We start from the raw sequence: 15,011 nt of genomic DNA on the forward strand, positions 1-15,011 counted from the left end.
TAGTAATTAGGTTACCCCTTATCCAAAGTGAGAGTCCGAATAGCAAATGTCCTCCGGGTGCTTTCCGACAACTTTTCGAGCCAATTTTTTCCAAAAATGTTTATTAGCCAAAAATACATACAAATAAATAAAACACCATAATAAGTACAAAAATGAGCCCTAACAATATATAGAATCGAGACAAATCGGACACAAAAATGTGTCTATCATGATATGATCATTGACAGTGGAAGTTGTCAAAATATTGTTTCATCCAGATTGGTGGAAAAGCTGCAATTATCTACTCATCCACATCCTAAACCATACTCCATTGGTTGGATTGATGATAACAACAAGAAGAATGTAGATTCTCAATGTTTTGTGTCATTTAAAATTGGAGCATACAATGAGACAGTTGTTTGTGATGTTGTGGACATTACTGCTTGCCACATATTACTTGGACGCCCATGGATATATGATGTAGATGTCACTTATCGAGGTAAGGCTAATACATATTCGTTCATGTACAATGGTAGCAAAATCACATTGCAACCATATTACGCGAAACCGAAGCCAAGTTTACAACAAGAAGAGACTACGATGTTGGTTTCCCCGGACATCTTAGCCGATGCACGAGAATCAGGTACGATCTATGCCTTAGTTGTACAACCTTCTACTCCTGACCTTCCTCTGGTGGGATGCAAATAGCAACTGCCTGGAAATGGGATTCCCCTTAGTAATTAGGTTACCCCTTATCCAAAGTGAGAGTCCGAATAGCAAATGTCCTCCGGGTGCTTTTCGACAACTTTTCGAGCCAATTTTTTCCAAAAATGTTTATTAGCCAAAAATACCTATAAATAAATAAAATACCATAATAAGTACAAAAATGAGCCCTAACAATATATAGAATCGAGACAAATCGGACACAAAAATGTGTCTATCAAATACCCCAAACCTATTATTTTCTAGTCATCGAGCAAAAATAAAATAGAATTAAAATCCTAACTCACTGTCGCAGGCATCGTCGATTGCATTTAGCGTATGCAATAAGCTTTTAAACCCCTAGGTGTCCCTAGTGGCGGAGTGTTATCTCCGGAGGGCTTACCAGAGGTATACCCACAAAACCTTTATACTACATGCCCTAGCTATCTACACAGAACCTTGGAAGGCACTAAAGAATCTCCTTGGTTGGCATACTTATTGACTACAGGAGGAAGTACCCTGATGCGAAATTCCAATTGTTGTACACGAGTTTGCACTCAAGCATACTAAAATTCATATGAAGTGACAGAGCTCTACTCAGATAGTCGCACTATGGACATCAATATCCGGAGTCAAAACTAATCACATGGATAGATCAAGAAGATGGATATAGAAAATCATAGATGGTTTTGATGTTTACTAGGTGAACGGTGTTTCTCATATCTGTCTGAAGGCCTCCGCCAAAATGAACCTATCCTAATGGACTGAGATACCAGTCTGACTAATATCAACACACTGGCATATACAAGGGTACCAGTGGTCGATAATCCTAACTCTAGGTCAACACAACTGACATATACAAGGGATCCAGTGGTCGACTTTATTGAATTTATTCCAGTTGGTCTGATGGTCTGGTCTCAATTTATTTATTTTTCTCTTTTTTTTTTTTTTTTGTATCTCAATCACTCTAATTCACCCTAGCATTGGTAACAACTTGAATCATGAGCCCCACCTAATCACTTAGAGAAACATAGTTTAAAAACAAAATAAAAACAGAAGTAAAAAGGACTTAACGAGATATGGTGAAACTATCATGTTATTTCTAACACCTGAGCTCTGTGCTTTTATGAATAGACTCTTTAGATGTTGCCACCTAGTCAGATTGGTTCCTCAACTCCTACAACCAAAATGCTTCCATCCACTTAGATTGGTTAGTGCCATCCTTAATAAGCATAAATTTTTAGGCTCTGGAGTTTAATTATGCAACTAAAAAGTTTCTCCTATACCCCCAAACTTAAATCTAACATTGTCCTCAATGTTCTAAAGATCAAATTAAAAGCATGAACAAGGAGAAACTGTTACCATTTGAAGCAAAAGAGATAAGGAAAGATATTACCGTGTTGCATGAGAATGGGTTACCTCCCAAGAAGTGCTAAGTTTAATGTCTTCAGCCAGACTAAGAAAGGATTAGTCACCTTATAAAATCATAATGTAATAGCCGAAATATCTGTGGGTCATCAAAACAAAATAGAGTTATCACAAGTAAGAGGAATCTGCAACATGCCAAGAAAATGAAAAAATATAGCACACCCTTGTCTAGTTTCCTGTTTAAGACAACTACATCTAGTTGTGGTTCAGGTTCTATAACTGGGTCCAAATAAAATATTGTCATGGGTTGCGTTTCCTCATAGGTTAGATCCAAATGTTCAGGTTATAGAGTCTGGAAAATCTCAAATAAAAACTTAAAAGCACATAATAATAACCTGAATAATTGAGGATCCTCTAAATCAATCATATTTGACTTACACAGCTGACCACAATGAGAGTGGTGATCTTCCTCAAACAAGTATGTCGACCCTAATCTCCTAAAGTAATTAGGTTTAGTCTCAAAACTTAATATTCGACACATTTGAAAATCAAACATTCCCACATTTGGAAGAAAAATATTTGGTGGGAAAACAAAGTCAATCTGGGTATTATAGCCTGGGTAAACCACATCAACCAGAGGATGGGTTTCTAATAACTGAAATTTCTTGTGGACATCACTAGGTTCAGGAAAACGTGTATGAAGATAATCTTGTAAAATGGTTGAGGCACATATGTCAAGTCCCAAGTGAGGGACCTTTCTAAGAGTTAAATCACATGGAGAATGATAATCACCCCCAAACTTAGAGTTTTCAGTGTCTCTAGAAAGACTAGTCACAACTTCCCTAATTTCAAGGTCATCTAATTCATGAAAATGGTCAATTGATTCTTCTAAGTCGGGTACATCCTCACTCATCTCGACGAGTTCATTTTCTTTTTCTAAGTCTATTGTTTCTAAATCGCTAGACTCAAAATATACTCGTTCCTCCAAACCATTATTAGCTTCATAATAAAAAGGAAAAACTTCATCGTCTAAAACGGGGGTATCTCTAGTCAAATCCTAGTCCTTTTGAATAGGTGAATAATTATTAAAATTATTTGGATTTGAACTAGAAATAATATTATTATTAAGCTCAGTTGGAGTAGAAAATTCCTGATCACTATGCCTATTTATTTCAAATTTTTCATCAACACTATCCTCATCATAATCATTATAATAACATGAAAATGGTTGAACCTCATCTAAACAACAAGTAGTGTTACCAATTATATCCTCGTCATCTTGCTTATGCAAACAACTATCCTCATTTTCAAGGGTATTCTTGGAGACACTGTATTTAAGATTTTTTCGAGCAATTCTTTCGTTCGTCTCAGCTATCAGCTTGAGGGATTCCTTTATAGAAAGTTTTCTTTCGTCATAAACTAAGTTATTCATCTCAGCTATCCTACGTGTCGACTCTTCTAATTTCCTGAGAGACTCTTCTAAAAGAGTAATATAAGAATTTTGCTCATATGACCGGTGCGTATGTGGATAGTAATTGGGCTCACCATGGTATGGACCATAATCTTCAAAAGGCTGATGTTCCCAACCACTATTCACACTGTGGTCAAAGTAGTAACGTCCATTTTGAAACTCAGTCGGATATTCGTTGTATTGGTTATTGTAATACCAGTTCGACATTCTACTGCAGAGGTGTGAGTTCTCACACAAAATAAAACCCACTGACAGGGGATTCATGGGTGGATAGAGTCTTACCTCCCGTACCAGATGGGCGATGAACCGTTGAAGTCGACTCAGGCCACCGACTCCAATGTCAGTGTACGAACCCGAGGGGCCGAGACAGTATCGTAACTGTCGTCCTTCCCTGCAAACAGTTTATATTTACGTGTTAACCCTTCCTTAGGGTTTCAAAATAATAATACTGTCCAGTCCAAAAATAAAAATGTCCAAAAAGGAAAAGAAAAATTACAAAAATAAAATCCTATTGACAGTTTCTAAAAATAAACAAAATAACTATATACAAAATCTTCTTCTTCACTCCTTTCGGATTCCTCTTTTCTTTCATTCTTTGGCGATGCTTTCCTTTTATATTACTTTTTCTTTCCTTGTAGCTTCGCTCCAAATCTGAAAAGAATCGAAAAATACCAAAACACGTAAAAAAGAACAAAAATAATAAAAAGAAAAAGAAACCTAAAACAAATCTAAATACAAGTCCCCGGCAGCGGCGCCAAAAGTTGATGTAGTTTTTAAAGTGGTAAATAAAGTTCGTTCAACTCGGACTTGTGTAGACTCAATTTCAGACTTAATAATAGAAAACAATAAAAATAAAGAAAAAATATATACGCAAGGTTTGTCACAATGTCGAGAGAGTACTGAGACACAGGATTCCACCAAACCTCATACCATGTGGTTCAAAAATCAATTCTTAGACAATTATAGCTCTTGTTTATTGACTCAAGTTCTTTGCCAGGGTAGATTTTAAAAAGATTAACTGTAAATCACTAGCATGATGCATCAAAAGCACTTAGACCAAGCATACATCATCATACGACTTCACAACTACTTAAGAAAAATCATAAAACGATTAAATTAATGCAAAAAGTCATAAAAAGAATTAAATATAATTACCACATGTATGATATATGGCTTTCTCCATCATCCCAGTGTTGGGATTTAGCTCCTCATATCAAAAACGTGCTCAAAATAATAATGCACAGCTCAAAAAGGTGTTTTATTGGAGAAATTGTATAACAAAGAGATTTGCAACGCTGTAATGATGTTACAGACGTCGCTGTTACAAAGAAGATATTGGCTAAAATCCTAATGTAACTGTTGTTTATAAACGATATTTTTGTAATGCTGTTGAACAATGATATTTCTCTGCGATTTTTTTTTGTGTGTCTTATGCTCCGCAACTTCTTCTTCTATACCAGTAGAAACTCCTTCTCTGCAACTTCTCCTGCTGATATCTGTAGCCTTCTGTTGGCTTCCCCCCAACTCTCAACACCCCCTCTGGAACTCAAAACACACTATTTATACATCACAACTCCCTATCCAAGGTAAATCTTCACCGAATATATTAGTTCCCTGCCTTGCAAGTTACGGTTTCTTCTTTCCTTCTTTACCTCGTCTACGCTCTTTCAGCTGCCAAACTTTCCCAAATCTCCCAGAACAAAACCAGAAGATATTCGCTCCTCTAAAGCCTGCATGTAACTTCCATATTGAAACGAAACAGGGTCGAGATTCTCTCACAGTTTCCGTAAATATCTTCCTTTTCCCTGTTTTCGATAAATATCGATTGCATGAAGATTTAATTCCTTCTTTAAGTTCCAAAACACGTCATCTCCACGTCAATAAGGTAACAACACAATCTGACCGTAAAACCCTTGAAAATCTCCGCGTAACTTCCATATCTACATCCCGTGATAACCTTCCCCTCTGTTTCACATCAACCCGATTATTCAGACCATTGTAACCAATTGCATGAATCAACCCTGTTTGGTCAATCAGAGTCCGGCCAACACAAATATGCGATTAAATCTCCTTGGAACATCTCTAAATTCGAATCCAAAATCTGCAAGACGCTGCACACAGTTTCCCGCCAAAACTGATTTCAAACGGAGAAGATGTGCCCCATATCCTCTGGTGGGGTGCGAATAGCAACTGCCTGGAAATGAGATGCCCCTTAGTAATTAGGTTACCCCTTATCCAAAGTAAGAGTCCGAATAGAAAATGTCCTCCGGGTGCTTTCCGACAACTTTTCGAGCCAATTTTTTCCAAAAATGTTTATTAGCCAAAAATACCTACAAATAAATAAAACACCATAATAAGTACAAAAATGATCCATAACAATATATAGAATCGAGACAAATCAGACACAAAAATGTGTCTATCATGATATGATCATTGACAGTGGAAGTTGTCAAAATATTGTTTCATCCAGATTGGTGGAAAAGCTGCAATTATCTACTCATCCACATCCTAAACCATACTCCATTGGTTGGATTGATGATAACAACAAGAAGAATGTAGATTCTCAATGTTTTGTGTCATTTAAAATTGGAGCATACAATGAGACAGTGGTTTGTGATGTTGTGGACATTACTGCTTGCCACATATTACTTGGACGCCCATGGCTATATGATTTAGATGTCACTTATCGAGGTAAGGCTAATACATATTCGTTCATTACAATGGTAGCAGAATCACATTGCAACCATATTACGCGAAACCTAAGACAAGTTTATAACAAGAAGAGACTACGATGTTGGTTTCCCCGGACATCTTAGCCGATGCACGAGAATCAGGTACAATCTATGCCTTAATTTCTTCTACTCCTGACCTTCCTACAACTATTCCTACTCAAGTGCAGTCCTTACTAGATGAGTTTGCAAGTGTTTTACCATCTGATATGCCTGATTCTTTGCCACCTATGAGAAATATTCAACACCAAATATATCTCATTCCTGGTGCAAGTTTGCCTAATCTTCCACACTACCGTATGAGCCCTAAGGAGCACGATATACTTCAAATACAAGTGGATGAATTGCTGTCTAAAGGTTTCATACAACCTAGTTTTATCCCTTGTGCTATTCCAGCCCTTCTTGTGCCAAAAAAAGATGGAACTTTGCGTATGTGTATTGATAGTAGAGCTGTTAACAAGATCACGATCCGTTATCGTTTCCCAATTCCAAGATTAGATGATATGCTTGACATGCTCTCCGGTTCCATAATATTTTCGAAGATTGATCTTAAAAGTGGGTATCATCAAATCAGAATTAGGCTTGGAGATGAATGGAAGACTGCGTTTAAGACAAAAGATGGTCTCTTTGAGTGGCTTGTTATTCCATTTGGTTTGTCTAATGCTCCAAGTACATTCATGAGACTTATGAATCAAGTCTTACAACCTTTCATTGGCAAAATTTGTTGTGGTTTATTTCGATGACATTCTTATCTATTCTTAATCTGAAGAGGAACATCGCTCTCACTTGTGGGATGTTTTCAATGCTCTCAAGGAGAATGAGTTATTTATAAATCTGAAGAAGTGTCAATTTTTCACTTGAAAGGTTCTGTTTTTGGGTTGCGTTGTTTCTGCTGATGGTATTCAAGTAGATAATTCCAAAATCACAGCTATTCGTGATTGGACTACTCCGAAGACAACATATGAAGATCGAAGTTTTCATGGTTTAGCTTCCTTTTACCGTCGATTTATAAGGGATTTCGGCTCTATCGCAGCTCATATTACTGATAGTTGGAAGGATAAAAGGTTCTTATGGACACATGAAGCTGAATCAAGTTTTAAATTACTAAAAGAAAGACTTACCTCTGCTCCTATCCTTGCACTACCTGATTTCAACAAGCTTTTTGAAGTACATTCTGATGCTTCCATATTATGAGTTGGTGCTGTTTTGTCCCAAGAAGGTAAACCCATTGAATTTCTTAGCGAAAAACTCACCGAAGCTCACCAAAAGTGGTCCACCTATGAGTTAGAGTTCTATGTTGTGATTCGTGCACTACGGAAATGGAGACATTACTTAATACACAAGGAATTTGTCTTGTATACTGATCACCAAGCCCTCAAGTATATTCAGAATCAATCACCATCCAATAAAATGCATACTAGTTGGATTTCTACCTTACAAGAATATACGTTCTCCATTCAGCACAAGTCTGGTTTGAACAACAAAGTTGCTGATGCACTTAGCCGTTTCAATAATCATAGCGCCCGCGAGTTGCTCCTTGTTACCATCCGTGCTGAAGTGATTTCTTTTGACTTCCTTAAAGAGTTATATCCTAACGATCCAGACTTTTCTCTACTATGGCAGAAATGTTCCTCAACACAACAAGGTACAGGTGATTTTGCTCTACATAATGGGTTTATTTTTAAGGGTAGTCATTTATGCATTCCCGATGGTTCCATTCGTGAACACCTTATTAAGGAGTTGCATAGTAGTGGTCTTTCTAGTCATTTCAGGCGAGATAAGACTATTTCTCTTGTGGAAACTCGTTACTTTTGGAATTCTCTCAAAAAGGATGTCCATGATTTTGTGCGACGTTGTATGGTTTGTCAACGAAGTAAAGGTCATGCACAAAATACTGGGTTATACATTCCTCTCCCAGTTCCGGATGCTCCTTGGGAAGATATATCAATGGATTTTGTTCTAGGTTTACCAAGAACTCAAAGAGCTCATGATTATGTTTTTGTGGTTGTTGATCGCTTTTCAAAGATGGCACATTTTATTCCTTGCAAGAAGACTATGAATGTTGTGACTACAACAAATCTTTTCTTCCGTGAGATAGTCCGTTTACATGGTATTCCCAAGACCATTACTTCTGATCGATACACCAAGTTCTTAAGTTGGTTTTGGAAGACACTTTAGACTCGTCTCCAAACCAAACCACAGTTTAGTAGCACAGATCACCCACAAAGAGATGGGAAAACTGAAGTAGTAAACCGATCATTAGGAAATCTTATTCGTCGTTTATCCGGGACAAGCCTAAACTATGGGATCTATCTATCTCTCAAGCTGAGTTCGCCTATAATTCAGTTCCTAATCGGTCTACAGGTTACGCACCTTTTCAAATTGTTTATTCCAAGGTTCCTAACCACACATTGGATCTCGTCTCTTTACCATCTATTCCTAGTTCCAATGTTGCGGTAGATTATATGATAGAGTCTCTACAAGTGCTACATGATAAGGTAAAGAAAAACTTGGAAGATGCTAATGCCAAGTACAAGACAGATGCTGGTAGTCGACGTCGTTTTCAATCTTATGAAGTTGGTGATCTAGTTATGGTATACTTAAGCAAGGATCGTTTTCCTACGGGTACTTACAACAAGACGAAGTACAAGAAGATTGGACCTATTCGCATCCTGATAAAGATCACCGATAATGCATATGTTGTCGACCTCCCAGCTAGCATGAACATCTCGTCTACATTCAACGTTAAGGATATCTTTCCTTACTTTCCAGGCGATGAAGTTTCTCTTCCAACACTGAACTCGTGGTCGAGTTATTTTCAAGAAGGGGGGCCTGATGTAGGACACATCTAGACCAAGTCACCCCCGTTTGAACATGAAGTCAAACCTTATTCTATTTCTAGTATTACTTCTTAAATTATGATTTCCCTATTCTAGAACTTATTAAGTTTCCTAGTTTGGTATGATTTCCTTTTCTAGTTTTATTACTTTTAGGAAATAGTGAAGCCTATATAAGAAGGCCTAACCTTGTAGAATTTACACATTCAACATTATTATCTTATTTTATTTATCAAAGATATTTTACTTAGTTATTGTTCTCTAGTTTTCTTATAGCTTTTGTGAATCTACTGATTTCACACTAGTTTTCACTACCTTTTGGATCCTTGATCCAAATTATTACGCTTCCACTATGTTAGTTACCAATTGTAACTTATTTATTTCCTGGATATTCATGAGCTTATCTACTGAGTTGGCATTAGTTCGTATTATGGGTCAAATACGATTAAGAGGTGAAACTGACGCTGAATTTTTAGAGATCTCTATTCAGGAATGGAGACGATGAAAAAGGTCGAGTTTTCAATACTTACCTCATTTCAACATCCTTAAAGACTTCTATCGCACTCGTAGACCGGGATATCAGTATCCTTTTAATTCGCACGAATGAATGAGTTGTAATGTCATTTATATTTGTAATGGTTTAATGGTTGTAATGTTGATTTAGTAATGAAGGTGGTCTAATGGTTTTAAATGAATCATATCTGTTTAGACGTAGTTGTAAATGTTAGTTACGGTTGGTAAAAATATTACATAAACCAACCATAGCTTATGTTACAGTTTGTATCTTCAGTATCGTTACCAACCATAAATGACAATGGCAGTTAGATTATGTTTGTGAATGTATTTACGGTTCGTAATTGAACCATCCTTACCAACCGTAAATAACCCTGAAACTTGAATTCTACCAAAATTTAACAAAATACTTCATTCATAACGTGAATCAAAATAGATATGATATTGTCACTTTTAATCACATCACATTTAGTCAAAATACAAGATACAAAATGTATCTCACCACCCTTTGGAACATCTACGCATCCGAATCATCGGTCATAACTATGAATTGGGATGAAAAGGATGTATTATTGCCTCCCATAATGCGATCCTTGCCTCAAATCGATTGCACCAAGACTTGGGGAGTTCACCGTCACAACCAAATTCCCTCCACAATGGAGGTAATGGGCTTACTTATTGCAATCGGAGGCCGATGTAATGACTTCCTTGCACGTGCCCCATGACAACTGTTTTTGTTGTTGACAAATCTTCGTCAAACGGTATTCTTGTTGGTGCAAATGTATGGCTCATGTATCTGGAGATTAAATGAATGACGCAATTGAATGCGTTGGCGAGTAGTTGGCCACATATAGGCATGCTCATCCAATATTCGCTTGTCAAACATATATTTCCGTTTAACCACCTTTCCATTCCCTCAAAGCTCTCATTTAACACCTCATCAGTTTCGTCTCTTTCAACTCTCATCATCGGCTTATAGAAGTCGCAGTGACCACGTAGTTCCATTAAGCATTTTTTCTTTACGTAATTAACTTGGTCACAACCCCACCCTTTCGCATCTTCAAAGGGTCCAAGTTGATCCACGAAGACGTGGTAACCACAATTCTCATCACCATGAACATCATCCGTGGCCTTGATATAATCACGAATATAGTCGGGGAAAAAAATAAGGTTACTTTCATAGAGAATATAATAGTTCCGGATATATCGACCATTCTCATCTCTAGGTGGTGGTTTAGGCACTCGTTTTATACGAAGAGTCTCCTTCTCACCACTTGATGGAATGTTTTCAACCATCAGACTATTTCCATTGTTCCTTGCTAATTGTTTAAGACCAACTTTACCAACAAGTTTTTTAATTGAACTAGCTTGGGAGGAAACCTCGGAACCGACAAAAGAACCTTTACCTTTAAATCCATCATCGTTTTTTGCACTTTCTTTGCAACCATTTCCTTTAACAACAACTTTGCTTCTTTGAAGTTATTTGGAGCGAAATACCAGACCTTTTCCTTTAACATCAATTTTGCTTGTTGAACTTTCTTGAGTAGGTAGCTCGATACATTTTTCTTGTACATTTCGACGGCTTGGTTCCGCTTGACCTATTTTCCGTTTGTTTCTACCTTGAATATCATCCTCTTCCATCTCATCCCACGTTTCATATTCCTTTCTCAACCATTCATAACCCGAAGGATCTTTTTTCTTTGATTCTTCCGCCAATTCCCTTGCGGTTTTATTTCGTACGTAACTCTTTGTTTTGGTAGGAGGCCTCCCCTTACTCTTACCCTTTGGTGGTTCCTTGATATCAAACCTAAATTGTGGATATATGAAATCTCTCAAGTTACTCAACCATATTTGTATTTGGCCCCGACTTAGTGAAGCATATTTCTCGGATAGATCTCTTCCAATCTCGGTATCGCCAGACGTTCCTCCAAAATCTCGATCAATTATTGTTTCACGGAATGATAATTGTTGCCAAAAGGGATCAACATCCTGAATCGGGATCACTTTGTCTTGGTATGTGGCTATAACATGCCGACATGGGAGTCCCAAACTTGTCATGTTTGTACAAACACACTCTTCTTCATAATCCCCCAATTCAAAATGTTGTACTTCATACATTATCTTATCAATTGCGCGGTGCGAAACTTGAAGTGTAATTCCTCTTAGCCACGAATTGTCTAACCATTCGGTGTGTAGTTTACTTTTGCTTTTTTCAAAAGACTCCGTAACTCTATCGTGATCACGGAGAAAATAAGCATTCATGGCTTCGAATAACATAACTAACCCACCATTACAACTCTGAAGTTTCTTCTCCAACTGGTTGTGAGATGACTTCGCCGTGCTTGTAGCTTGGTTGTCAAAGTGCCTATATTGGTTAGTGAACGCCGCTACAAACTTCTCTTTGTGCGGATCCAACCAATTATCCAACAAATACTTCACAACACTTGGATAACTTCTTTTCCAATGAGCCACTAACATACGAGATCTATCCTCATATTCATCCACGGTGATATAATGTATCAAGGCTCTCCACTCCATTTTTAAACCATCCCATTTTAGTTCCGCCAACTTGTCATCCTTCTTATATTTCTCCTTGGCTTCCTCTTGTTGATGTAACAGTAGTTTCTTTATTCTATCCATTTCGCTTTTTTTGGTTGGACGGAAAATGCGCATGCACTTAGTTTCAATATTTTTCCACAAGTGGAACGTGCAAAGAAGGTTATGAGCTTCCGGTAAAACCCTCTTTATTGCATTCAACAAAGCTTGTTCCTTGTCGGTAATATTCACCTTTGGAGTGTATCCCTCTTCGTATAATAGCTTCACTTGGTTTAATGCCCACACATAGCTCTCTTCAAGCTCATTCTTCAAGAAGCAAAAACCAACACTAAAATGAGCATTTGTAGAAGTTTTCCCGACAATGTTGAACAATGGCATCTCAAACTTGTTGGTTTTGTATGTGCAATCCATTAGAAGCACTTGATGAGAGTACCGTGCCAACTTTACAAACTCGGGATGAGCCAATAAAAGATGTTTTATTCGTCTTTTCTCATCTTCATCGTGGAAAACCGAGTAATTGTGCGCCTCCCCCAAATGCCTTAATTGTTGCATTTCGTTCTTTTGTTCCCATTTATTATTCTTCAATTTTGTTCTTGCGTTGTAGATGTTAGGAAAAGTAGAAGCATTTTGTGGGTTTCTTTCCTTTAAGTGAGCGAGGATATCAATGGGCTTCATACGAATTTCTGTCAATGACTCTACGATCTTCTCTTCTTCTTCAGTAAGGCGTCCAGCATAAGAGTGTGTTAGCAAACTATCCGGTATAGGGTGGTTATGACAACCGCATACAAGTTTCTCCAAAAAACACTTTTTTGCCGCGTTCCTTTTAAATTGAAGCTTGAAGGGGCATCGAGTCTTCTTAGAGAAAGTAGTCATCTTCCTCGTTGTCTTTGCTTCGTGCACGATACCTTTTTTTGCATGACTTCTATGTTTTCCACTACACTCGCAAACCATTTGAAAGGAAATATCACTAGTGGTACCATTACAAACTATGACACACTTAATCAACTTTCCTCGTTCTCTAGCCCACTTCTTTGCATCTTCTTTCTCATCCCATGTCTCCTCGGTTAAATAGTGAAATATAGAATCTTCTGTGAGAATTTCATTTGCTAAAGGTTGGTCATCCATTAGGAGAGGTACATCCACGACCTGGACAAAAATATACTAACATTAGTCTAAACGAGGCAACAAAACGAAAACATATACAAAGGTACGGTTGGTAACGAAAGAGTATAAACAAACCGGAAGACTGTTACGGTTTGTAACTATAATCCTATACAAACCGTAGGAAAACTACGGTTGGTAATTGTCATATTATAACAAATCGTAAGTTCATCAGAAAAACTAAAACACACAGTGCAATTTACGGTTGGACATGAAAAGTCAATAACACACCGTAGCCAGATTACGGTTGGTCTCAATTTACATATTATCAACCGTAAATAGTGCAGTAAATACTCCCATGTACATGATGAGTTACGGTTGGTAACTACTGCAGGAAATTATCAACCGTAAGTACTATACGGTTCGTAATGGGACAAATTACACCAACCGTAACTGGTATTATTTCTGGGTTTTTCACAAAATTCAACCAGTTACGGTTGGTATTTGAAACTTTACGTACCGTAACATACAATTACGGTTGGTCACAAGCTCAATTCCAACCGTATGTTCTTCTGAAATTTTAAAAAAATTGATTTTTTTTACGTACTTTAGAGAATTTTGAGCAACAAAAAGCTAATGGGAACTAGTTTAGAAGTATACCTGGTCATTTTCAGTGGTGGGTTCTTCACTTTGTTGGTTAATTTCTTCAATTGGTTGAGATTGACCTTCACTTTGGGTTAAAACATCAACAACATCTAACAAATACTCCATACCAGGACCTCCATCAAGAGGTATGTAGTACTTGTTTTCTCTATCATATAGAGATTCACCCACCTCAAATTTGCAACTGGAATCACTCATTTTGGTTGAGTGAATCAAAATCTAGGGTTTCACAAATATCACATAAGTTTTTCTTTTTCTTCTCCTCTAAACTTTTTTTGTTTTTTAACTCTAAAAATCTGATTTTGGTTTTGGTTTTGATTTTGAGTTAATATAAGTGAAATTAATCATTAACACTAAACTTGACTATCATCACTAAACTAGGTTATCAATTATGAGGGTTAATTTGTCATTTCCAGTTTTTTTGATAAGGGACACCTTGAATGATCATGTAATGACCCTTTTTGTCCTATTAGAATGCCTCCCCTATAATAAGCTTGATTTTTTTATAAGCAAAGGAAGATACATATAACAAATTATCCCTTAACTATATGTGGTCATCACATAGTGATGACAACAGCCATACAAGTGGCACATACCAAACCACGTGGCTTTTCTTAGTCTTAGCCCACTGTGCCAGGTCATGAACTACTTTATTGGCCGTTCGAGTGACATACAAGAAAGATAAAGAATGAAAATTCGTTATTAGAGTTTTGATATCTTGAAACCGAAAATGGGTTCTATGATCCCTCAAAAACGTCTTCTTATTAATTTGTTCCACCATTGTTGCCACATCACTTCCGACAATGATCTGATCTTTTTTCTCCTCCCATGCGAACTTTAAAGCATCCTTGATAGTTAAGGTCTCTGCTTCTTCAGCTGAAATCAAAGAAGGTAAGTTGATTAATAAGAAAAAATAAATTTGTGAAAACAATCCTTGATGACGAATCCTATTCCGCCATATTGAGAATTTAAATTCCAAGCACCATAGATATTTATCTTAATCCAATCCCTTGGTGGAGAGAATATGATTATTTAGTTGTAATTACAGAAATAGGATTCCATATTGGGGGTTTAGGGTTGTTCAACAACATC

The 15,011-nt window shown here is 37.1% G+C and overlaps 1 protein-coding gene across 1 annotated transcript; it reads right to left on the reverse strand.

Moving 5' to 3' along the window:
- Window positions 1-10,274: 10,274 nt before the first annotated feature.
- On the reverse strand, window positions 10,275-12,566 carry LOC113306010. Its single transcript, XM_026555000.1, has 3 exons — window positions 12,387-12,566; window positions 11,097-11,588; window positions 10,275-10,979 (listed from the first exon to the last, which is right to left on the reverse strand). Exons 1-3 carry the CDS (start codon window positions 12,564-12,566, stop codon window positions 10,275-10,277), a joined length of 1,377 nt encoding a protein of 458 aa, XP_026410785.1.
- Window positions 12,567-15,011: the final 2,445 nt, after the last annotated feature.

The sequence above is a fragment of the Papaver somniferum genome, chromosome 8, assembly GCF_003573695.1.
Source record: "Papaver somniferum cultivar HN1 chromosome 8, ASM357369v1, whole genome shotgun sequence".
Classification (NCBI taxonomy): domain Eukaryota; kingdom Viridiplantae; phylum Streptophyta; class Magnoliopsida; order Ranunculales; family Papaveraceae; genus Papaver; species Papaver somniferum.